General features: G+C 43.8%; 2 protein-coding genes across 3 annotated transcripts in view; one reads left to right on the plus strand and one right to left on the minus strand.

The window, feature by feature from the left end:
- WASHC3 (WASH complex subunit 3) overlaps positions 1–24,497 on the plus strand; it is a 137,346-nt gene extending 112,849 nt beyond the window's left edge. The window contains exons 13-15 of the transcript XR_012324225.1: positions 7,981–8,116; positions 8,674–8,855; positions 11,144–24,497. The gene's annotated coding sequence lies outside the window, so the exon portion shown is untranslated. The remainder of the gene's footprint in view (positions 1–7,980; positions 8,117–8,673; positions 8,856–11,143) is intronic.
- Positions 1–25,048, minus strand: part of DRAM1 (DNA damage regulated autophagy modulator 1) — a 90,543-nt gene that overhangs the window by 33,201 nt on the left and 32,294 nt on the right. The window contains exons 4-7 of one of the 2 annotated variants that reach the window (XM_019918285.3): positions 23,282–23,459; positions 19,244–19,302; positions 15,209–15,301; positions 12,337–14,636 (exon numbers count right to left, since the gene is read on the minus strand). In XM_019918285.3, coding sequence (XP_019773844.1) covers positions 14,592–14,636; positions 15,209–15,301; positions 19,244–19,302; positions 23,282–23,459 — 375 coding nt within the window. In that variant the 3' untranslated portion in view covers positions 12,337–14,591. Of the gene's footprint in view, positions 1–12,336; positions 14,637–15,208; positions 15,302–19,243; positions 19,303–23,281; positions 23,460–25,048 lie in introns of those variants that run through there. The other variant, XM_019918286.3, reaches the window with a different exon arrangement.

The raw sequence follows: 25,048 nt of genomic DNA on the forward strand, positions 1-25,048 counted from the left end.
TTAGAAAACACAGTTGCCCCTTGGTATCCACGTGGGATTGGTTCCACCACCCACCCATCCCCAACGGATACCAAAATCTGCAGATGCTCAAGTACCTTATATAAAATAAATACTCCATACCCAGGGTTCCACATCTGTGCAGATTTCAGCCAACCAGATTGAAATCTGTGGTTGGTTGAATCTGCGAATGTGGAACCCGGATACAGAGGGCCAACTGTACATGTAAAATGGTTAGTACAGTGCCAGCACATGTGTTTAATAAATATTTGCTGCTGCTGCTATCATTATTGTTTTCCTTATTATGATTATTGATATTATTATGATGCTATTATTGTTACTTTTATTGTCCCTGCCCTCAAGGACTTAATGGCCCAGTTGGTGATAGAAGACAAGCACACTCAGAAACTTCAAATAACAATATAAGGGAATGGAACAGAGATAGCAACTAGGTCTCACGTCACTTGCCGTGAGCCTTCAGTGGCTGCCTCAAGTGCTATGTGGAGAAGAATTCTGAAGTTCTTGCCAGCCTTGGAGAGAAAGAGCACCAATATCAATTAGTGATGTTTTTCATGGGAATGAGGAGTATGAATGAGTTATACCACACATACTTAACATTCTTAAAATGAATGATGAAATTCCAGATGTGACAGATTAGATAGAACAGTCATTTCTGGAGAAGATAAGATAGCTGGACCTTGGAGGATGAGTTTGATGTGAATAGAAGGAGATGAAGTAAGGGAGGGAGAGGTATCTGGCACCAGGGATTTTGTGGGCAAGTGTGCCAAATATAAAATCCATATGGCCTATTTGTGTGGCAGTGAGTAGACCAGTCTGTCTAACGAAGGGTTTGATGCTAAAGATTAGCTCTACAAATACGGTAACCAGAGATGTGGAGCTGGTGACGCAACATCCAATAAGTTCTCCCACTGTTCCCACAAATTCCCTCTTATGCATTGGGCCATGTGCCTGGATTTGAAGTTCAGAAAATGTGGATACCAGTAAGTCTCTAGCACCATCTTGTCTATCATGGAGCTGTTCAAAGGCTCTTTTCCGGGACCTCCCTGGTGGCGCAGTGGTTAAGAATCCACCTGCCAATGCAGGGGACACGGGTTTGATCCCTGGTCTGGGAAGATCCCACATGCCGCAGAGCAACTAAGCCCGTGTGCCACAACTACTGAGCCTGTGCTCTAGAGCCTGTGAGCCACAACTACTGAGCCTGCAATCCACAACTACTGAAGCCCGCACGCCTAGAGTCTGTGCTCCGCAACAAGAGAAGCCACTGCAATGAGAAGCCCAGGTACTGCAAGGAAGAGTAGCCCCCGCTTGCCACAACTAGAGAAAGCTGCGCACAGCAACGAAGACCCCTCGCAGCCAAAAAAAAGCTCTTTTCCATCATCCTTGCTCATGAAGACCATATCCTTTCATGTTTTCATATTTAGTCCCCAACTGCTGTTCAGAGCCCATTACTCTACGTGCACTTTAAAAAGTCCTTACAAATGTCTTCCATCACGTACAGATGGCATTGCAGCCCCAAGCATCTGATTCTCGGCAAATGCACACACAGATAAAAAGTCACTGAAAATGAAAAATGAAGAATCAACCTACCAGAAATTGCAGCTTGCATGTATACCATGTGCCTTCCCTCTATTCAGAACTGTGCTAGCTCTGGGAGGGATATCAAAGATGGGTTTATTAAAACCACAAATAAGGATGGGAAGTTTTGAAATACCCCATTTGCAAAACTTCATAACGTGACATAATGAGATTTTATTCATCCATTCTTTTTTATGGAGTATCTACCAAGAAGCAGGCACTTCTGTATTAGTTGAGACTTGTATGGTTACAAGTGACAGAGACCTAACTCAAGCTCGTTTAAGCAAAAGAAGGGACTATAGTAAGGGATAATGTGACATCTGTGAAACCAAAAGACAGGAATGTGCCTGGGGCACAGGAACCACTGAAACAACTCCAAGACCATCAGCTTTCTCTTTTATTCTTCTTGTCTCTGTGCCTTCATTCACTCGCTTCCTTAGTTTCATTCTTCCTTCTAGCTAGCCATCACCTTTCTCCACGTGGTGAAAAACAGGGAGGCCAACAGCTCTCAGATGTACCAGTATATCTACATAGCTTTGGGCACTAGAAAGAAATTATCTTAACATTCTCTCTGGTTCCAAGTTGAAAAATCCCCCGGAAGGACTCATTCAAGTAGTTCAAGTCAGATAACTCCAAAGAGTCATGAAACAACATGGCAGCTCCTGTGGGAACCGTAAAGATGGGGCGAAGAAAGAGGAAACTTATGGAAGAGAGGGGGTGAAGTGCTGGGCCAACAACACAAGAGGTGCCTGTTCCACCTTCCCTTATTTGTTTTTTCATGCCAGTTCAGCTACGCTATCAACAAACAATTCCATTCATTTAATAAGCACTTATTCATTTACTGAGTGTCTGCTATGTGCCAGGTACTATGCTGGATTCTAAGGATGAAACGATGACCACGATGCCTCTTAGAGTGCTAGGCATTCAGAGATACAAAGAAATATAAACTAGACTTGGTTTAGGACCTCTGGAAACTTACCACACAACTGAAGGCAGAAGACTGTATTTGGAGAATCATCAAGGGGCAAGCTGCGTGCTATGGATAATGAAGGTAAAGGAAAGTGAGTGGGGTCAGTGAGGCCTGGAACCTTCCAGGGAAGCATCTTGGAGAGGGTGGTACTTCTGCAGGGTCTTTAAAGGGTGAGGAAGTTTTCGTTTATGAATACATGTGTTTTTGGGGTTTTTTTTAAAGAGTATATGATTTCATTTATAAATTTATTTATTTATTTATTTTTGGCTGTGCTGGGTCTTCGTTGTTGCGCACGGGCTTTCTCTAGTAGCGGCGAGCGGGGGCTACTCTTCATTGCAGTGCGTGGGCTTCTCATTGCGGTGGCTTCTCTTGTTGCGGAGCATGGGCTCTAGGCACGCGGGCTTCAGTAGTTGTGGCCCGCGGGCTCAGTAGTTGTGGCTCACGGGCTCTAGAGCACAGGCTCAGTAGTTGTGGCACACGGGCTTAGTTGCTCCGTGGCATGTGGGATCTTCCCGGACCAGGGATCAAACCCATGTCCCCTGCATTGGCAGGCAGATTCTTAACCACTGCGCCACCAGGGAAGTCCCACTACACGTGTTTAAAGTGCAGGATTTTCACAACATCACACTAAGTGAGGCCTCTGCTCCTGGCTGTCTGCATCTGGAATGCAGCCGGGGGCCAGTGGCCCTGTTCCCTTCTCAGAGACAGGACTACCACCCACAGCTCTTCTGATAGCCTTGCGTTTTATTGCCATGGCCTGTTGGATCAAAGCCTCTGAGTTTGATGCAAGTTCAGAATAATTTCCTTCAAGGATTAACTCATCTTTCTGGGCTTGGGGAGCTACACAAGCAACATCTGGTACAGCCTGCAGAGGCATTCTTCACCCAAGGAGTTTCAAATTTCAACATGTGAGCCGTCCTGCTGAATAACATCATCAACGGGAAACAGCACTCAGAGACCTCATCTGGTGGTAACAAGAGCTCTGTGTAATGCCCCGAATCATGTTTTGCACACGACAGTAATAAATGGTGCAAACTGTAACAGGTCCTTTATCACTTTGTTTCTTGCCAAAGGGACTGAATTCCACACTGCTGGGGTTGAAATCCCCTTGTGGGCGTCCTCTGGGGCCATTTCATAGCTCGTGATAGCACTATTAACAACCCCCATCCTGTGCATGGACCAGCCCATAGGCTCACATTTTAATGTAGTCACAGGGAATCTCATGGTCAGTTCCTTTTCTAAGATCCCATCTCTCACCTCTCTGTCTGCCCAGGCGTTCCTGGAAAATCCTTGGTTGGGCCCATTTCCTTGCCCCTTGGTAAATCCTGGCTTTATTCTTCCACACTGTGTTTTTGATATCCCTGGCTCTGCCCTCTGCATCCTATGGGTTAGTCCCACCACTCCTGGAGTTCTCTTCAAGGTCAAGATTTTACCATGTTCTTAAAGGCGAAACCCTATAATAGTTGGGTGTTATGTGTCAGGGATGTATTATTTACAGGGGCACTATTATCATCACCAGTAAGGAAAATGAGGCTCAGAGTTTGAGTAAATTGTCCAGGTACAAGATATGAACCCATGTCTGTCTCACTTCTAAGACTGTGATCTTTTTAAGGGATAAATAAAGGAATTCCAGAATATGGTCATGGGAGTCCCACATGGGAATCCGTACTTCCAAGTGGGGGAGGGAGAAGGAAAGAGAAATAAGGAAAACATGACCCAGAGTAGTGGCCCTGAATTCAAAGGAGGAGAATTTTGAGACATGGTGAATTGTGTCTAAGGCCACAGTTGGAGAATATGGAGAGCATTGGCATGAAGAAGACTATTGGCAAGTGTTTTCAAGAAAAAGTTCAGTTGAGTAATGGGTCTGGAAGAGGTTAAATAGTGGGTAGACTGCAAACAAAAAGAAAGGGCCACCACATAGATGATGGAATAAAGTGAAAGGCTGTTCTGTATCTACTAAACTTGAAACTCGGGGTGGAGGGGGATGGGGCGGGGACCCAAGAATTGTTTTGACAAGCCCTCCAGGTGATTCTGATACACACTAACGCTTGTGGACCACTGCTATAGTACAGTTCTCAGCCTTGGCCACACATTGGAATCACCTGGAATAATGATGCTTCTGCTCTATTCCTGAAATTCATTTAGTTGCTCCAGGCAAAAGGCTGTTTACAAAACTCTACAGGTGATTCTAATGTGCAGCTAAGAGTTGAAAACCACTGCTACCTCAAAGAGGAAGTGGAAGGGGTAAAAATAACTGTGATGCCAAGGGCTAGCTGTGCCAGACATTGTGCTAAGGATAAGAACATGCTTTTAAATATTTAATGGGCATAAGGAAAACCCAGCGAGCTCCCAGGTGCTTTACGGGCATTGCTCCAGTGAATCTTCATGACAAGACTATGAGGCAGGTATGATGGTTATTCCCATTTTACAGATGAAGACACTGAGGTTCCATGAAGTTACCTGACTTGCTGGGGCATCAAAGCTGGAACTTGAAAACCAAGTCTTTGACTCCAAAGTCAAAGATTCCTTTTTTTAGAATTGTGATAAAATATATATAACATAAGAATTTGCCACTTTCACCATTTTGAAGCATACGGTTTTAGCGGCATTAAGCACATTCACAATGTTGTGTAACCACCACCACTATCCATTTCCGGAACTTTTTCATCATCTCAAAACATATACTCTGTACCCATTAAACAGTAACTCCCCATTCTCCCCTCCCTCCAGCTCCTGGTCACTCCTATTCTACTGTCTGTCTCTATGAATTAAAGTATTCGTTCTAAATCATCATTTCCAGATGGGCTCAAAGAAGAAATGAAGGTGCCCAGGTTGATCATTTTTTCCCCTTGAATAAGGTATCTCTGAGTTAGGTGAGGCTCCCACCTGAAACCCATGTCCCCAGATACTGAAAAACTTGTAATTCCCACCAAACAGCATAAGCTCTCTTGCCTCTGTTCCACAGCACAGGTGAATCCCTTTTCCCACCTTGCCTTCATTTAGCAAACTCTATCTCCTCCTCCAAGTCTCCCTCCAGGCATGACCATCCCTAGGGAACTGAACCAAGCTCTTCAACTAGCACGGTCCCACAGACCAGGCTTTGCAAACTAATGTTAACTCGAACCACCTAAGCGTCTTACTAAAATGCAGATTTGGATTTAGTGAGTCTGGGTTGGGGCCCTAAGATTCTGAGTTTCTATCAAGCTTCCAGGTCCCTGGAACACACTTTGAGCCATGAGGTCAGAGAGGGCAGTGCTTCACCATAGCATGTTATTTGTTTTTTTTTTTTTTAACTCTAGTGTTTCCTTGGCTGTTTCTCCACTCCACTATAAATACCTTGAGGGCAGAAACCCATCTTATTTATGGTTATATTCCAGAGACTAGCACGGTGCCAACCCAGAGTAACTCTCAATAAATGTTGAATGAATGAATAAATAAATGAGCTCACAGGCTGGAAGGATAAAAAGGAACAGATCTGTGAAGAGCCTGGTAAGCCATACTAAGGAATTTGAAATTTATCCTGAAGTTATGGGGAGCCACTGAAGGATTTTAAGAGGCTGTTATATCAAATGTGTATGTGCAGTGTGTAAGATGTGTTGGAAAGGACCAAGAATGAAATTAAGGAAACGATAGTGAGCTACTGCACTAGTCCAAGCAAATAATTATGAAGGCAAATAATTATGAATAAATAAGGTAGTGATGGTGGGAATGGGGAGGAGGAAGAGGTTTCAAGGCCATGTAGATGGTTAACCACATATCCCCGTTTGCTTCCGACAAACCCAGTTTCCTTCTGGTTCACTTATTAATAATGTCCCTTTCATTCCCCAGAATGCCCTGGTTTGGATGATAATTATCTTTTAACCCAGTACATAGGAGATAAAGTTAATAGAACATGAGGTGGGGTTGGGGAGCAGAGTGTTTCTGCCCTGGGTGACCCAGGGAATGGTAACACCATTCACCAAACCAGGCAGTCCAGGAGGAGAAGCAACGGGAGAAGTTTCTTTTTAAAATAAAAATAGTTACAAAGTGAGTCAGTGAAAAATATTCAGTAAATTGCAGTAAGAGGATGACAAAAATTGCAAAGGAGACACACAAATGGTTGAAGTCTGGGGAGTATTGAAGGAAGTTATCATCCTCCCTCCCTGAACCTCTGAACTGAGTTAGTCTCAGAGCCATTTATTAGGAAACCTGCCCTCATCTGCCATTCACACCAGCTGCAGATGGGAAGTCGAAATGGCCAATTAATTCCGGGTTTTTTCCCTCACTTCTCACTTTCTTTTTTTGGCTGCATTGGGTCTTCCTTGCTGCGTGTGGGCTTTCTCTAGTTGTGGCAAGCGAGGGCTACTCTTTGTTGAGGTGCGTGGGCTTCTCATTGCGGTGGCTTCTCTTGTTGCGGATCACAGGCTCTAGGCACGTGGGCTTCAGTAGTTGCAGCATGCAGGCTCAGTAGTTGTGGCACACGGGCCCTAGAACACATGGCATCGACTCAGTAGTTGCGGTGCGAGGGCTCTAGGGCACACGGGCTTCAGTAGTTGTGGCACGTGGGCTCAGTAGTTGTGGCTTGCGGGCTCTAGAGCACAGGCTCAGTAATTGTGGCACAAGGGCTTAGTTGCTGCGTGGCAAGTGGGATCTTCCCGGACCAGGGCTCGAATCCGTGTCACCTGCATTGGCAGGTGGATCCTTAACCACTGTGCCACCAGGGAAGCCCCACTTCTCATTTTCTTCTCTTCAAGTCACTGCTGCATCTGCTCCCAACAGCCAACGACTTTTGAGTATCTTCAGCATTAATTGGATCACAGCTGACTGTGGTCTTTCAGACAGTCAAAACAACGACAGAGCACACCAAGGCCTAGTTAACTGAGTCTTCTCAAAAGAACACATCCTCCGGTTTGAGCCAAAGGTCAGGGAACACCAAAATGTTCTACCTCATTTATAAGCCCCATGACACAAGATCCTCACTAATGTCTATTCATACTTGCCAGCACCTTGGCGCTTCCCTCCCCTACAACATGTCAGCAACTGGGTAATTATTTAATAAACCTCAGAGCATACCTTTGCTTCTCTCGGCCAGAGAGACCAGGGATTTTCCTGGTTTCAGTTTCAAGGTGGTTCTGACTTCAGAGTTCCAAGTGTGGTCAAGCGGAAGAATAAATTCACCCGCTAGAGCCTTTTGAGGGAACTTTCAAACAAAACTCTGGCTTTTCAAGTATTAAGAGGAAATGACAGACTGAACTAAGCTCAGTATTCATTTTAATACACGTGTTAAAGGTTATGTTAGCAGCTGTCAAATTGCTGGCCAGCTCTAACTACATCACTCTTCACCCTAAATCAGATATCTTGGGTGGCACCCGGAATGTGCTTCTCTGGGCTGACCCTAAGCAACAGGATTGTTCAAGAAGGTGAATTTTGTCTTCCAGGCATTCCTATCACTTGTGCTAACATTAGCCTGATGAGCAAGAGAGCTGGAACCTGGGACCCCGAGCCCGGAGACCCTTCTGCTTCCGCTGGAGGCTCAGAGAACTCTACATCCTCCAACCACATCACCTGCTGGAGGTAGGATGCCAAGCCCATCCGTCTGACAAGTGTGAGCACCGAGGACTTCTGTTACTCAGCCTGGGGGAAGCCTAAGTGGTCTCTGCACCCCACCATGATTGCCTCCTTGGCAAGTAGAGAGCAGATGTTTCTAACCCCAAGTCCATCTTACTGCACCAATCAGAAGCAAAAGATACTAAGAGTTCAGAGTCCTAAGAAACCACACCTCACAGCTACCAGGGCCTTAATCATACTGAAAGGCCCCCAGCCCCCAGCCTCACTGCCCCATGGCATCCTTAGCCATTTCGGTGCTCCCCTTCAAGGGTCATGCATAGCTGTGGGAGAGCTAATCTCAAACTCCCACCAAAGATTGGTGTGGCACAGGAGCCCTCTCTCTATCATGTTCCCACTACCTACTCCCTGCCCCCTTCTCACAGTATCTTCGTTGTGGTTGGATGCTCAGTCAATATTAACAGGAACTGAGTCATAATGCAAGCAAGTAAAGAAATGTTCTTGGTGGTTAAACAAAAGTCCCTGAATAGCTGGTACTGAGAAAACTTTATGCTGTCTCTCCACAGGTAGTCCCAACTTTGTCTTTTTCAAAATGACAAAAGGATTTTGTGGACAGTGAAACTATTCTGTATGATACTACAATAGCAGCTACATGCCATGCTACATTTGTCAAAACTCATGGAATGTGCACCACACCAAGAGTGAACCCTAATGGATACTACAGACTATGGTGTAATGATGTATCAAGGTAGGTCCATCAATTAAAGCCTATTATTTCTAAGTAAGTTAAATTTCTCAAAGCTGGAGAATCAATCCCTCTCTCCCTCTCTCTCTCTCTCTCTCTCTCTCTCTCTCTCTCTCTCTCTCTCTCTCTCGCCCCTGCATCGCTGGTGTTCCCCACTCATTGGGTCATTCCACACTGACCACCAAGCTACAAGGTCAGGGAGGACCAAAAGGCTTGTGGATTCTCCCTGGTTCTGTAATGGTTCAGTTTGCCAGAAAGAGGAAAGGGAATATTGTGGTTGATGATTGATGTCTATAAAAGCAAAATGTTCTCAGAAGATAAGGAAGTATAAGTGAAGTGGCAGCCCTTCAAAGAGATCCCAAAAGAGAAAGTGGATAGAAAAGGGATGAGATTAGAAGAGGCAGAGACAAAAGTGCAAGATCACAATGAAAAACCCAAGTGAGATGGAGACACTCTTGACCATGAAAAGGAGAGTGGGCATCAGTTGGGAGGAGGTAAAAGACAGTGGCGTTCTGCTGTCCGCAGAGAGGGGAGCAAACAGCCTCACCCTCCCTGCCCTAGGGGCTTAAATAAAAGAGTGAAGAGGGCTTTGTAGAACAGGGACACCATCAGCTGGCTTCTGTCCCACACCATGTACTGCAGAATCCACATGATGAATGCATGAGTTGCCAAGAAAAGGTGAACTTACAATCAGCATCCCCAGTTTAGATGGAAGGGTGAAATAGCTGGAAAGATTTTCCAACAAAAAACACTCATGTGATAAGGTTCCAAAGGCAAGAAGATAGTATTTGTCACATCACAGATTGCAGTTCCCGTTGGTCCCAGCATTCCCACTTACGGGAATTTCTCCCACAGATTTCCTTGCACCCGTGTGAAATGCTGTATGTACTAGGTCACTCACTTATAATTGCAAAGCTTGGAAGCCACATGATTGGTCATCAAACAGGGGACTTGTTAAATAAAGGATGGCACATAGAATACTGTACAAGTGTAAAACAGAACAAAAAAACCCAAAGAAGCTCTCTGTGTGTTGATAAGGAAACATCTCTGAGATACATTGCTTAGTCAGAAAAGGCAGGCTCAAAACTGTTTGCAAGATATGCTACATTTGGGATAGAAATTAAAAGGGAAACGTTCTTAAATGTGTGTTTCTGCTTGTATTTTCATTAAAAGGGGCTATCTGCCAGAAGAGCGGTGAATTAAGTGTGGGTAGAGGAAAGTACAAAGGCTTTTCACAGAGTACCTTTTTATATCGTTTTGATTTTTGAATCACATCAATATATTACTGATTCGAGATTTGAAAAAAAAGAAAACATGGTTCAGAGAGTAAGGGCTGTGAGTGGGAACAGTTGAATCACCTGTTATCTAGAAATTATCTTTCCACCCCAGCAGAGTGAGTCCAGATAACAGCAGTTTGCTATATTTGCATATTAGGAGAACTCTTGGGTATTTGTATTAAGTCAGGGCTCTTATAGGAATAAGCATGGGAAATCCAGCTCAAGTTTACCGAAGTTAAAAAGAGATTCATGTAACCGAAGAGTCCAGAGGTAGAGCCGGCTCTGGGGATGGAGGGCTTTGCTCATCACTGAGGGACTACCTAGGCTGCAGGCTCACTAGGCATCATCTATCTCATGGCACCCTGACCCAAACCACAGTGCAGATGGCTGGTAGCCCCTTCAGCATTTTCCAAGCATTGATTTTGGAGGTCACCCCCCCCGCCCAGTGTGAGTTTGGCATACCGCTGCCCTTCGTTTCAGAAGATGAATCTGCTGGGGGTGACCCAGGAGCGTCAGAAGCTTCTCCTCCAGGGCTTGAGGCTGTGGTTGCTCTCTTGTGCAACAGACAAGATGCAGATGCATGACATTCTGGCCTTGAGAATGCAGGGTATTCAGAGCCAGACCAAGAGTATGTGTGTGGGGAGACGGCTGGGCCTCCAGGCTTGCCAGAATCAAGGAATGGGAGAGAATGGAGACCACTTATCTTCCTCCCACTCCCCCTTCCTCATTCCAGGCCCAAATACCAGACCAGTGTGTCTCCAAATGAGTAAAAACTGGGAACATGGGACCATGCCACATGTAAGGGATGTTAGGAAACCCAAACACAGCACAACACTGATGTACTTAATTTGGTTTATGAAATACAATTTCTGTGGAATCCTCTGTTAATGTTTGGGGAGAAAAAAAAAAAAAAAGATGCACTGGATTAGAAAACAAGAGTCCCAGACAGGAATCTGTTGCCATCCGGTGGTAGAACCACTTACAGGTCACTGAACCTCTTTTTCTTTGCCTTAGTTTCCTCATTTGAAGCATGTGACAGTTAACTGCCTGACCAATCTCACAGAGGTTAAATAAGAACACGAGAAGCTTGGAGAAGTATAAACATAACTTTGAAGTTAACTGAAGGTACATTATTACCTACCTGGCTTACATTTACTTATCTTTTTTTTTTACCTGAAAAGATTGGCAGCAGGTAAAATTTGGTTTGCTCTGAATCAAGTTGGGTTGGCTTTTCTGACCTGTGGGGTCAGGGAAGACTTTAATTTCATAGTGGAATCTGCAGCTTTTTGTCTGTGCAAGATCCATTTATCATCCCTTTCTTCTGAGAAACAACTTTCCCGCACCATCAGCCCAGTAGTTTGGGCAGTGTGGACCCCTCAATGCTCCAGAGGTGGACATGTGATGCTGGTCTGACCAATCAGAGCATCATCACGCCTCCCTGGGCTACAGGATGGGCATGTGACCCAAGGCAGCCAATCAGAGACAGTGAGTTTGAATTGGAGAGCTTTGGTTGGAACTTTTAGGAAGCCCTCTCATTCCACTGGACAGTTTGTAGCCTGGGTCTTCTAGAAGCCATCTCACTCCCACCAGGGGAAAGCCTGCCTGAGAATGATGCCAACAGAGAGAAAAGCAGAGCTGAGAGAAGAAGAGAACAGATGGAGTCCTGGTGGCACTTGTGGATCCAGCCATCCCTATAGCCAGCTCTACCCCCAGACTTCTCATTACTTGAAGCAATAGATGCCCCTTTTTCCTTCAACAAATTTGAGTTGGATTTCTGGTGCAAACTTCTGATACTACTATTCAAGAATCTCTACAAAGATGAGCCATCCTGCCCACATGCAAATCTACATGAATTAAGAATACATAAGGTGGGCTTCCCTGGTGGCGCACTGGTTGAGAGTCCGCTTGGCGATGCAGGGGACATGGGTTCGTGCCCCGGTCCGGGAAGATCCCACATGCCGCGGAGCGGCTGGGCCCGTGAGCCATGGCCGCTGAGCCTGCGCGTCCGGAGCCTGTGCTCCACAACGAGAGAGGCCACAACAGTGAGAGGCCCACGTACCGCAAAAAAAAAAAAAAAAGAACACATAAGGTTTAAACTCTACCTTTATAGAGTCCAAGTGGAGCTAGAATCCTTTCCCGGATAAATATACTTCATAGTAGCACCCAGTCGACATATTGTAATTTAACAGAGACACAAACTACTAAAATAAAGAAATATTTCATTTTATTTTACTCCTTTAGCCATGAGGTCCAAGGAAATGCAAGTTCATGGAAATTAGAAGTAATACCAGAATATGGATAAGATCAGCTTTAGAGATTTCATGGAATCAGCAGAACGTGATTGTCTGGAGTGATTTTTGGCCTTCTCAGTTTGCCAAGCCAGGTGTACCATTTTGTCTAGCCCATTTAACAATTTCTGTGGTAACTGTCCAGGATGAAGAGAGTCATCATAGAATGGAGAAGCCCAAACAACTGAAACGTTTACAGCACACAGAGCAGAACAGTCAATATTACAAGGTGACACAGACTATTTAAGCACTTAATTAGTAAACCAGAGTAAATCTCATTATGCAGCACTACAAATATCCCTAGCCATGCCTTCATTTGCTCATTCCTTCATTCATGCATTCAGTGAGTATTTATTAAGCACCTACTGTGTACCAGGAGGCAGCCTGGTAAATGCTGGAGTTACAAAGACAAAGATTAAGGCGCAGACCCTGCCCTCAAGGAGCTCCCAATCTAAATCTTGCAGAGAGATATAGAAATGAATGACAATGCATCCAGAAGGGCTGATAACAAAAGTCTGTTCCAAGGGAGACCCAGCTCTGGATTCATTCTACTGCAGGTTCCACGGTAAAGGCCAGTGGCATTCCTCCCCCTCTGCAGAACATAGCTTTAACCAGTATTTCAGTTCCAGTGTTACACAGAGAGCCACAGCATTATAACAAGTTACCACTAACCCAGCAGCGGGTCTGAGGCTCTCACCACTGAACCTTTAGGGGAAATAGAGTGTGACCTTGCAGAAGTGGCTGACCACCCCTGAGTCTCACTCCTTCCTCCACAGCTATCCAGGCGGGCTGCTCTGCCCTTGGCATATGCCCTCAAGGTCTGGACCCACTTGGCCAGACATGGGTTTATGGTCTGGAGGGTCCCTGAAGAAGAGTTCCTTCTCTTCAACTTCTAAACCTAAGCCTTCCTATTTCAAGACCCACTTCTTCCTCTGGAATGACCTGCTTTTCATTTGTCATTTTTGATTTGGGTGAAAAGTGGCACCATGTGCAGGTCTTGCTGAGCAAAGGACCTGCTTCACATTTTGTAAAGTGTGCAGACATCCAGCCATAGGCATTAAGAAGAGGAGCAAACAAACTCCATCACACACCCTGCTCCCCTTTCTCCTCTCTCAGACCTGCGCTCCCATCAGCACGTTGACCGGCGTAAAATGAATGCCAGGTGTTAGTTGCAGCTTCTGAGTCAGACTGTATGTCAAGTTATGCCAGTAACAATAAAGGGTAGTTTTATAAGTGGAATCTGCAATGCTGTTTGCAGACTGGCTTTTGCAGAGGTTTAGTATTAAGCAAAAGTCTCCTTCCCATAATCCTGCCTTACTTGGATATTCCCTGAGACACACTCCCCTCTCCCTGCTCATCTGGTAAAGACAACAGTCCGGAATCCAGTGAGTTTTTCCTGTTAGTTGTTCACCTGCATTTCACTCTGTTGTTAGAAGGCTTTTGATTTCTAAGCTGCCTTGCTAAATCAATCCTACCTGGAGTTACATCACTACGGACTGCCAGTTAGCAGCAAGGGTAGAAGCTTGGTCTCTGTGAGCAGGGAGGCCTGTGGGGGGGACAGAATTTCAAAACCGTGGTCTTCCGTGGTCACTGAGTTAATGTGCATAGTGGTATTAAGGCCTTTCAACAGAAGCATTTTGCTTGGTTCATCTAAAAATCATAGTCTCTTAGTGTTAGTTTATTAACGAAATCTTAATGATCATTATAAATTGAATTTTATAGATGCTCTTGAGATATAAAATTATACAGTGCATTCTCTAAAAATGAAATTTTAAAATGAATATTCCCTGATTTTACTTTTTAATGAATTCCTCCTTTAGTGTATTTCCATAAATCTCTTACAGACAAAGAAACAAAACAGAATCTGTACAAAAAATAAGAGGTCTCCATTTTCTGGAACACCTTATCTTTTCTGTAATGAATTTGTTAATATAAAAAAGTGTCTACTTAGAAAATTATAAAAACATTGCTACAATGTCATAAATGCTCTACATTCTCTAGGAAAACATACCTTTGGAAATAGTACAACTATTGGGAATTCTTAAAGAAATTCAAGTCCTGGATGTGCTGCAGATGAATTCCACGCAGGGCAGCGTTAAAACCCTGTCTATCCTCTGTACCACTTCTAGAAATTGTCTGCCACTTTCCTTGAGTGAGATTGAATTCTCCTTCCTTCAAACATCACCACTGATTTCTGTGGATATCCTTAGGGTGACACTCTATTTTTAAAAAAATAAAAAAGGTTTAAAAGAAGGTAAACAATTCCAGTGCCAGCTCTGAAACTCCCAACAGCTTTGCACCCCCTCAGAGATGATCTCACTACGGTTTGTACTGAGCTCGAGTTGGGTCCTCAAGAGTTTTCTTGGCCTTCTCTCTAACCTTTTAGCTAGTAATTCACTTGTTTCAAAATGTAAGATTTTCCCTGTTGCCAAATCTGACAAGGTCCCATCTTCTCTCTGCCTTGAGAACATTTTTCAAAAACACACTTTTATTTTTAAGAAAAGACATATTTCCTGTTATTTGGAACTTGTGAGACCTCTTTGAAAAAAAAATAACCAGGATCTATGACTATAAGCATCAAATGGCAGAGGACAGATGAACGTTTCCTTGTTTAGGAGAGCTATTCAAGATGCTTTCCTTTGGGAATACACTAAATTGCACAATACTTACATATTTTTTCAAACACATAAGGGTAAAAAGATAGTGCTCTTATGTTAAATGCAAGAAATGTTCTATGGATTTCTACTAATCCGCATCATAACTTATAACATTTGTATTGATAAATACCTACCTGGAAATCGTAGATGAATGTTAGAAAGTAGAAAATAAAACCAAAGGCCACTGTCCATTCACAGATCGCACTCACTACGTGATATACATAATCCTAAGAGCAACAACAAAAAAAGAAACAGAATTTAGCCTAAATGCATTCACTTTAGTGGACATACTGAAATAATAATGAGCAGGTCAGGCCAAAGGAAAAAGCTGTCCAGTGAGCATAAATCAACCCCCGGAGGAAACACGGTAAGCAAGGCCATGTGGATGCACATCAGGGCAACTGCCCGATAAGAATGTGAATACAGTGACCCCAAAAGTTCTCTCTGGTTCTCACACACTCTGGCTTTAAGACTTGTCTGTGGAACCTCAACAGGCAGAAGAAGGATCACAAAACGGCTGAGAGTGGAAAGCAAATTTGGACTCAACAGAAGAAAGAACTTTCCATACAAGGCATGACTTGCTCTCCCACAGCTGGGAATCCCAAAGTTGAAAGGCAGGCTTGAAAAGCACCTACCCAGTGTCCATGTGGTTATTCCAGACTTCAAGTATGCATCTAAAGGAAACTGGCTATCACCCCTGGGTTTTGTGTTTCTCTGTTACTATAGAAAACGTCAGTTCAGAAAACAGGTCTGCTTGATGTTGTAAGGTAAGCACAGCTACAAAGCAAATGCTAATTATGAGACTGTTTTCTTGGGGGCAGGAATGAGAGAATGGAGGACAAGAAAGAGAATGGCTTTAATTCGGGGTTCCAAAGTCAGCTGCCTCTGGAGGCCAGGAAACTAATAAAAAGAAATGAAACTGACGGTTGCAAAAAGAGGGACAATGGGGAGCCCACGCCCCATCAGCTCAATCCCATTCTCGCCAGGTAGGAAAGTATGACCCCAGTGTTCCTTTGAGATTAAAAAGAGAGAGAGAGAGAGAGAGAGAGAGAGAGACTTCCTTGTTGGTCCAGTGGTTAAGACTCTGTGCTTCCAATGCAGGGGGCTCAGGTTTGATCCCTAGTCAGGGAACTAAGATCCCACATGCCATGCGGCGGGGCCGAAAAAAGGCCCACGGAGAGTGTGTGTGTGTGTGTGTGTGTGTGTGTGTGTGTGTGTGTGTGTGATAGCTCCCCTGATTTTTAAATACTGGAAACCATTTTTAAAAAGCATTTTTAAACACCATGTAAGTAAAAAATGCTTGTCTAAACTCTGACTTTAGCCCACATGCCCAATTAGCCTGTGGACTGTCATCAGTCCCATCCCTCTGATTTCAAATCATAACCTACATTTTCTTCCTATTTCACTGTCTGCTCTGCCGTAGGTTACAAGTGTGAACAAACAAGTGTGCTACATTACAGGTCAGTTCTTTTCTTTGATCCACCACAAAGATCTAATTGAGGCACATCAAACTCTCAGACACCACCGCTCACCCTCCCCACGGAGGATCACATCCACCCACTGTTCTCATCCAGGCCACTCCGGGGAGAATCTGACCGGCCTACGTTACAGGGTCGAGAATGGGGGCCAGTTCCTTTTCAAAGGTGACAGCACTAGGGGATCCACCCCATCTCCTATCATCTCTAGACAATGAAGATGGCTTAATCAAATAGCAGCAGAATTTGGGGGTGGGAGAGGATTTCTGTAGCATGATATTAATAACAGTGCACTGAAGGAGGGGTCCAGACTCTTCCACTACACATATATGAACGCAGGCAAAGCTCTAATCTCCTTGCTACGTAAAATGGGACAAGGACATCATAATTCTTATCCTCCCTACCACGTTAAGTCAATGCACAGGAATGTGCTGTGAAACCTCTGAAGCACTCCACAGTTTGGGGCAGGACCTAAACGATTATTCTGTTCCGTGAACTTATGTAAAGAGTTTTCTTTGCATTCGTGGATATTGGGGAACAGAAGGGGAGTGAATAGAAAACCAGGTACTTTTCACATTTTTAAGATAGAAAATGAAATGAAAAAAGGTTTTTCAACTGGGGAATATGCTTTGATGAATCCTTCCCAGCTGCTGATTTGTGGTGGAAGGCCTCCCCCCAGTGGTTAAGAAGTAAAATACACCTAGGGCTACTCTTCTGTGAGCTCTCCTTATCAGGAAGCACTTTTTTTTCTAACTTCTGCCTGGCTCGTCCTCACCGTCTTCAGTCTCTCACTTGCTTCTTGCAGGCTTCCATCACCTGCCAGAATCCCCTCTGGTGGAAAATGCTTCCTCTGACCCTGCCATTACCCCGACCAGGGATCGAACCCATGCTCCCTGCAGTGGAAGCACGGAGTCAACCAATGGACCACCAGGGAAGCCCCTGAAACTGCTTTTTTTTTTTTTTTTAAACAAAGGGATTGAGCTTTTTTTTTTTTTTTTGGCTGCATTGGGTCTTCGTTGCTACATGCGGGCTTTCTCTAGTTACGGCGAGCGGGGGCTGCTCTTCATTGCGGGGTGCAGGATTCTCATTGTGGTGGCTTCTCTTGTTGCAGAGCACGAGCTCTAGCCGCGCGGGCTTCAGTAGTTGTAGCAAGGTGGGCTCAGTAGTTGTGGCTCACGGGCTGTAGAGCACAGGCTCAGTAGTTGTGGCTCACGGGCTTAGTTGCTCTGCGGCATCTTCCTGGACCGGGGCTCGAACCCGTGTCCCCTGCATTGGCAGGCAGATCCTTAACCACTGCGCCACCAGGGAAGCCTCTGAAACTGCTCTTTGAAAAACATCAGTAACTCCACCTGCCCCTTGGGAAAAACTGCTGCTTCTCACTAACTCCCTTCTCTCTGTAGGTAACTAACGACATGAGTTGATCTTAATTCGAAACATCTGATTCCTTGTGTTCTGATGTTTGGTCTGGAAACTACCCGTCACTCTACCCTATGCTCTGATGGCTCTTGATCCTACCCCAGGTCTAGTCCCCCATGTCTAACTGGACATTTCTCCTCGGCGTTTCACTATAGCTTCAGATTCAACGATTCTGAAACCAAACCCATCCATTTCTCCCCATGAAATCATTTATTCCTGTTAAGGACCCAATCTTTTCTTCTTCTTTTTTAAAAATATTTATTTGGCTGCGCTGGGTCTTAGTTGCAGCACGCAGGATGTTTTAGTTGTGGCACATGGAATCTTTAGTTGCGGCATGCAAACTCTTAGTTGCAGCATGTGGGATCTAGTTCCGTGACCAGGGATCAAATCTGGGCCCCCTGCATTGGGAGTGCTGAGTCTTAGCCACTGGACCACCAGGGAAGTCCCAAGGGACCCAATCTTATCTGTTCATGAGAACAGGTTCTTTGGTTCACCCAAGACAAAAACTTGGAAGTCATCTTCACTTCATCACGTCCTTTCATTCTTATGCTATTTCTTCCAGTCTAGGGGAATCTTGATTTAAAATCTAAACTAGTGGAACTGCCTTCTCTCTGCCATCCTAACTCCGGTCTCTCTCCTCTTCAGTACATCCCAGGTGTCTCTTCTAATTTTCTTCCAATAATATTCTTTTTTTTTTTTTGCGGTACGCGGGCCTCTCACTGTTGTGGCCTCTCCCATTGCAGAGCACAGGCTCCGGACGCGCAGGCCCAGCGGCCATGGCTCACAGGCCCAGCCGCTCCGCGGCATGTGGGATGATGCCGAATCCCACACGAACCCGTGTCCCCTGCATCGGCAGGCGGACTCTCAACCACTGTGCCACCTGGGAAGCCCTCAAATAATATTCTTTTAATTTACTTTCCTGTTCAAAAGCCTGCGGCCGATCACCTACATCAAGCATGAACCTCTCTGCCCACCTCTTAAAGCCTTGCACAAACTATGCCCCCACAACCTTATCCCCGACCACATTTATTTCTCACCCTATGCTGATACAAACTATCTTCTACTCTGTTTTCATCACCTCTGCTTAACATGTGGTGCTTCGTCTGACCTCCATACACCTTCATTCGCATTGTTTCCCTACCCTTAAATCTCACCTCTTTTACTAAGCCTCGATGGTTGAAGGGTTTAAAATTTTAATTTCAAATTTTAAAAAATAATTTTGAAAATAATTCAAGGAACCAGGTTTGACAATCATATTGAAAACAGCTTATAGTTTACCTTCTCTTTTGGATTCCACTCCAGCTTGGTTATAGAAATTAATGAAGCACAGGCAATCACTAAAAAACGAAATTGTTAAGGAAACTACAGGAGAAAATAGGTCCTTTATTAGAAGAATAAAGAATAGGTTATTCTTCTAATAATATAACCATTACACAATGTTCACATGTTAGTGCCAACATTTCTGCTATCAAACAAGTTATATCAGCTTCTTATCATCTCAAACCTTAAGTTCGATCATGGCAGCAGTTAAAATACAACACAGAAGTAGTCATTCCTTAGCAATACTTTGTCAGTTATGTATAGAAGACTTTTAATCTGTGGCTACATTTTGCTTGACCCTGTTGTTTAAGTTTGGTCAAAATGACACAGCAGTCTAATATGGGTACTTTTGCAGTAGTTTTCCCCTAAAATACTATTGTCCCTAAATAATAATATTGATTAAAATTCTTTTTCCTAAAATACTATGTTCAAGGCAACAGCTTCAAGGAAAAAATTAACATTTCAAAGCATCACAAAGTACCAAGGCTCATATACAAAAACAAGCTACAGAAATTTAATGTATTATCTTTATAAAAATTTAAAAAAACAGATTTTTCCATTGAGTAACTGGGTGTAAGCGGAGCCCTTCCTCCCTGGCCCAAAGGGTTCACAAATCAGAAAGATACATCCTACATCTGACCTTGGGGACGAAGGACAAATCCTGAGAGGCCAGCCTAACAAGGCCAGGGACTGAGGCTACTGCCCAACGTGGACAAGACTGTCTGCACAAAGGTGGTGACAACCATTTTGATTGAACGTAGAAGGCCAAAGAGAAAGCTAGAGAGAAATGGGATGCTCTTTAAAAGTTTTTGCAAAATGTTAATTCCAAGTGTTGCGTCAATCAATGCCAAGTTTAGCGCCTCCTCTGAATTTGGAGTCAGCACCCTCTCTCCCTGCCCTCCGCCACCTCCCATATTTTGCAATGCTTAACACCTCTCAGTTTCTCAAAGTAAAAGAAGTAGAGAATGGGACTTCCCTGGCAGTCCAGTGGTTAAGACTCCACGCTTCCAGAGCAGGGGGCGCGGGTTCAATCCCTGGTCAGGGAACTAAGATCCCGCATGCCGCTGGCCAAAAAGTAAAAAGAAGTAGAGAACATTAAAGGTTCTCTAATCATGTCATGACCGTATGTCTGTTTCTAATAGTTTTAAAAGCCTCTTAATTCTTTCACTTAATTCTTTATCTCATCTTTAGTCCCATCAGGTCCCATGCTGGGGAGGAGTGGGTTGGGGGGAGAGGCAGACAAAACTCTGGCAAAAAAGACCTGGTCTCAGCTCCCAGAAATATTACAGCCTTGTTGGACCCAAGGGAATGTGCCGCGTTAGAGAGAAAAGAACAGGGTGCAGTCATGACTCGGAGGGAAGATTATTAATTTGGAGCGAAATGGGGTTTGAGGTGTCAGGGAAGCTACACTGAGTTGAGTTTAATCTAAGCTGTGAGGTTTGAGGAGCTCTCTAGGACAGCATCATCCCACAGAAATTCAGGCATATGTGTAACAATATTTTCTACTATAGTCACCACATTGACAGAAACGAAAAAGAGCCTAATGAAATTAATATTAACATATCTTATTTAACCCAATATATCAAACATGTTGTCATTTCAACGTGTAATAATATAAACAATTATTAATGAGATATTTTACATTTTTTTTCTCATTAAGTCTTTGAAATCCTGTGTTTTACACTTACGGCCCTTCTCTACACAGACTACCCACGTTTCAATGCTCAACAGCCTCGTGTGGCCAGTGGCTACTGCGTTGGATAGACAGTTCAGTTCTAGAAAGACAAAGTGGTGAAGTTTATCCAGGCAAGAAGAAGAGCATGGGCAAAAGCAGAGAACAGGAAACAGCCACAGTCAGGGAAGAAAGTGTAAAACGGAGGTCGGAGAAATAGGCAGCCTCAGACTGCGTCTCACGCAAAGGAACCGGCCTTTGCATTGTTAGTGATTTTGTGAAGCCTTTTGAAAGCTGCAGAAGCTGAATGCAAGATGGATAGTTTAGTAGGAAGGGCTCAGAAGCATGATTCCAGGCCTCAGTTTCTTCAGGAGTCAAATAAGGTTTCACGGAACTAATACAGGAAAGAGAAACAAGGACATTTTCAAGATACTTTAAAATCTTTCTAAGGAAATATAAATCCATGCTAATGTTTAAGACAAAAGACTTTTTCCTATGGATGAATTATTTCAAGTTAATTGGATAAAAACATATAACCTGTTTCTGTTCAGGGATCCTACCCGTCAGCATGGCTCATACGAACTTCCTAGAAATGGGAACTATTAGTATGTGAAACTCTGGCTTGAAAAAGTAATTCTGCTAAACCTCTCTCATTTTAGTATCTAGAGATCTGTCTCCAAAGTTGGAAGCAAGGAAAGTTTTCCTATACCAAAAAACTTTGTTTTTGACTTTACAAATGGTTCTATAAATCTTACAACTAAAACGAGCTAAAAGGTTTGAGGAGATCGGTCTCAAGAGAAAGCATGAATGTCTTCAATCCATAAATAGGACAAGGAAACAGAGAAGGAACTATCTTAGGAACCAGGGTGTATAGTTTGTTGTTAAATTTCTCAATACTAGAATTTGGTTCCTCTGTGCTTAGAAATTTTGTAATTAAAATTTTTCTTCCCTAAGTGACAAAAACAAAAACCATCCTTAGACTTCACATTTTTTATAGCTCCAATATTTTTTTAAGAAATTTTTTAAATTAATTTATTTATTTTTGGTTGCATTGGGTCTTCTTTGCTGCGCCCAGGCTTTGTCTAGTTGCAGCGAGCAGGAGCTACTCTTTATTGCAGTGCGCGGGCTTCTCATTGCGGTGGCTTCTCTTGTGGTGGAGCACGGGCTCTAGGCACGTGGGCTTCAGTAGTTGTGGCACGCAGGCTCAGTAGTTGTGGCTCATGGGCTCTAGAGCACAGACTCAGTAGTTGTGGTGCATGGGCTTAGTTGCTCTGCAGCATGTGGGATCTTCCCGGACCAGGGCTCGAACCCATGTCCCCTGCATTGGCAGGTGGATCCTTCACCACTGCGCCACCAGGAAGTCCCTATAGCTCCAATTTTAAAAGAAAAATGCAAGGCTTAATACTTAGAAGCACATGATGACAAAATATCTTTTTACTCAAGCTTGCCCACTTTGTACCACAACCCAACTTGGATGAACAAGACCACCGCTAATAAAATAGTTCCATTTTCCTACAGTCTGAAAATAATCACCAATTTTTAATGACTCTTTAGCATTTGCTATGACTGCAGATGGTATTTTGAAAGATGGGGAATTTTCCACCCTTGAAAGACCACAGCTTTTTTTTTCTTTGTTAAATACCTCTTGGGGGGAAGAAAAGGAAAATAAAGAATGAAAAAGGAAAAAAAAAGGAAGGAAGGGTTGTTTTTCATTTCTTCTAAATCAGAATATACAAGTATGATAAATTTATATTTTCTTTTCACATTGTTGAATTAGAAAAAATAAAATTTCATTTTGAAAATGAAATCAGTGATAAAAAGAAAAGGCTAAATGTATTTAAATGACTTAGAAATAAATAGTATAGAGCTTTTTAAAACCTCTTAATATGGACGAATAAATCAAACCATCTAACCACCTATGTGTGGGGAGAAGGGAAAGTCGGGCCTCTTGGGAATCCACAGGGCTATTACTTTAAGTACAATATCAATATTTGATGTCTTTAGCCAAGCACTACAGAGAAAAATAAATATTTTCACATGGCTCATGAAACCGACCCTGTGGAAGGAAAGTAAATAGAGACTGAAGTGTTCTGACATTGTTTTTCATTTTCCTTTCACACCATTCTTTTCCCCAAAGATTCTTTTGATTTAACCAGACAACGTTGAGATATTTTCCTTATGATTTACCCGTTTCTCCCAATCGTTCTTCTGAAGCCTGTTGACACTTGGCTGTTAACCTTTGCTTTCTCCATTTTTTTTGGAGGGGAGTGGGGCGGCAAGGGTGTCAAGCTTGCAAGGACACTGACAAATGTAAGAAAGGATACTGGGGATGATGGCTGCAGAGGAAACGGCAGAGATGGCCATCCGTATGCGGCATGTGGAAAGGCTGTTCCACTGGGGACACGATTTGTAAGAGATGATGGATTGCAGGAGCGTGTACACAACACCGCAGACAAACGCCAAAAGGGCACCGCCATCGTGTATCACGGGGACAGTTAACTCCTAGAGAGAAAGTCACACATGTGCTGTTACTCAGCGTGAGTCTGTGCACATCAAGAGCCGAACACTCACTCACTTGCTTTGGGCTCCTCCAAGCCACCAGGCATCACAGGTGCACACACCCCATCTTTGGAAAATACAGCTGCTTGCAGAAGATGACCAAGAGAAAAGCCTTCCCGGCACTGGAGTAAATGCCAGGAACTTGCTTGTTCCATAGCAAACGTTTGGCTTGCTGCGAGTTGGGCAGATGGGCCTGGTTCAGTAATAATATCTCAATAAAACTGGGGGGGAAACCCATATTAAACCAAAAAAATTATAAAAGAATTAAGAAAAACAAATCGTTTTCACCCCTTGAATGTTAGGCACATTTGAGCAAGGGAAAATAAACAAAAGGCAAAGCATCTAATGCTAATGAGCTGGGGTTGTTTTAGGAATAACGTGATAGTCCTGGTACTTTCCACTCTCCATTTTCTTTCTATGCTAATAAGTAAATCAAATCCTGAATTTACATACTTTGTTTCCACCCCCCACTAGCACTGTCAGGAAACTTGCTTCCTCAACCCTGGCCAATTCAATACATCAGATCTTAATCTGCAAGCTTCATGACACCCACATTAGCCCTGATGAAATCAGATCAAAAGGCCCTTGAATTAGCAGGAGGTGTATTTCCAGTGTGCCCTTTTCACTGTGGAATACATATTCGCTCATCAAAGATGTCTTTTAGCAGGGAAACGACTCAGACCAGACGTGAATTTTGGATAGAGGTTAAGATGAAAACCTAGTAGCTCTTTTTGAAACTCTTGTTAATTTAAAAGATAATAGGGCTTCCCTGGTGGCGCAGTGGTTGAGAGTCCGCCTGCCGATGCAGGGAACACGGGTTCGTGCCCCGGTCCGGGAAGATCCCACATGCCGCGGAGCGGCTGGGCCCGTGAACCATGGCCGCTGAGCCTGCACGTCCGGAGCCTGTGCTCCGCAATGGGAGAGGCCACAACAGTGAGAGGCCTGCGTACCGGTAAAAAAAAAAAAAAAAAGATAATAAAAGTAGAGAAAACTAGACTATTGAGAGGATCCAACCTCAGGAAACTTGACTTTTCCAAAAAGGAGACTTCTTGAGGGACAGGAAAGCATTGACGGAGACTGCTTGGTGAGGAGACACCAAAAAGTAGCCATCTTATCCACCAGTGCAGGAAAGAGTGCTAGCTGTGAACACCTGGTAAATGCAGTTTACTCCCCCTCAAGAAAAAGCACCAGCCAATGCTGTCTCCCACCCTCACATCTCTAATTCTTCTTGAGGCAACTGCTCACATAGGTTTGCTTATGGCACGCCCGAAAGTGAATTGCAGGATATCAAAAAAGGAAGTTGTAAAGATACATTTACGGGAACAATGACAAGGCAAACAGTTTGCTCTCAGGAAAGTTAGAAATTCTATTTCTGGTCCTTGTGAAGATGTAATCACTTCACAGAAACCTTAAAAGGAAACAAAAGTGTAATTATCTAACCACCTAAGCCTTCTTCCTGAAGTCTGCCCTTTATGGTTTAAACACTGATGGCCGTTATCACTTGTGATGTTGAGTTATTCCGAGAATAATGT

The sequence above is a fragment of the Tursiops truncatus genome, chromosome 11 (assembly GCF_011762595.2).
Source record: "Tursiops truncatus isolate mTurTru1 chromosome 11, mTurTru1.mat.Y, whole genome shotgun sequence".
In the NCBI taxonomy this organism is placed as follows: domain Eukaryota; kingdom Metazoa; phylum Chordata; class Mammalia; order Artiodactyla; family Delphinidae; genus Tursiops; species Tursiops truncatus.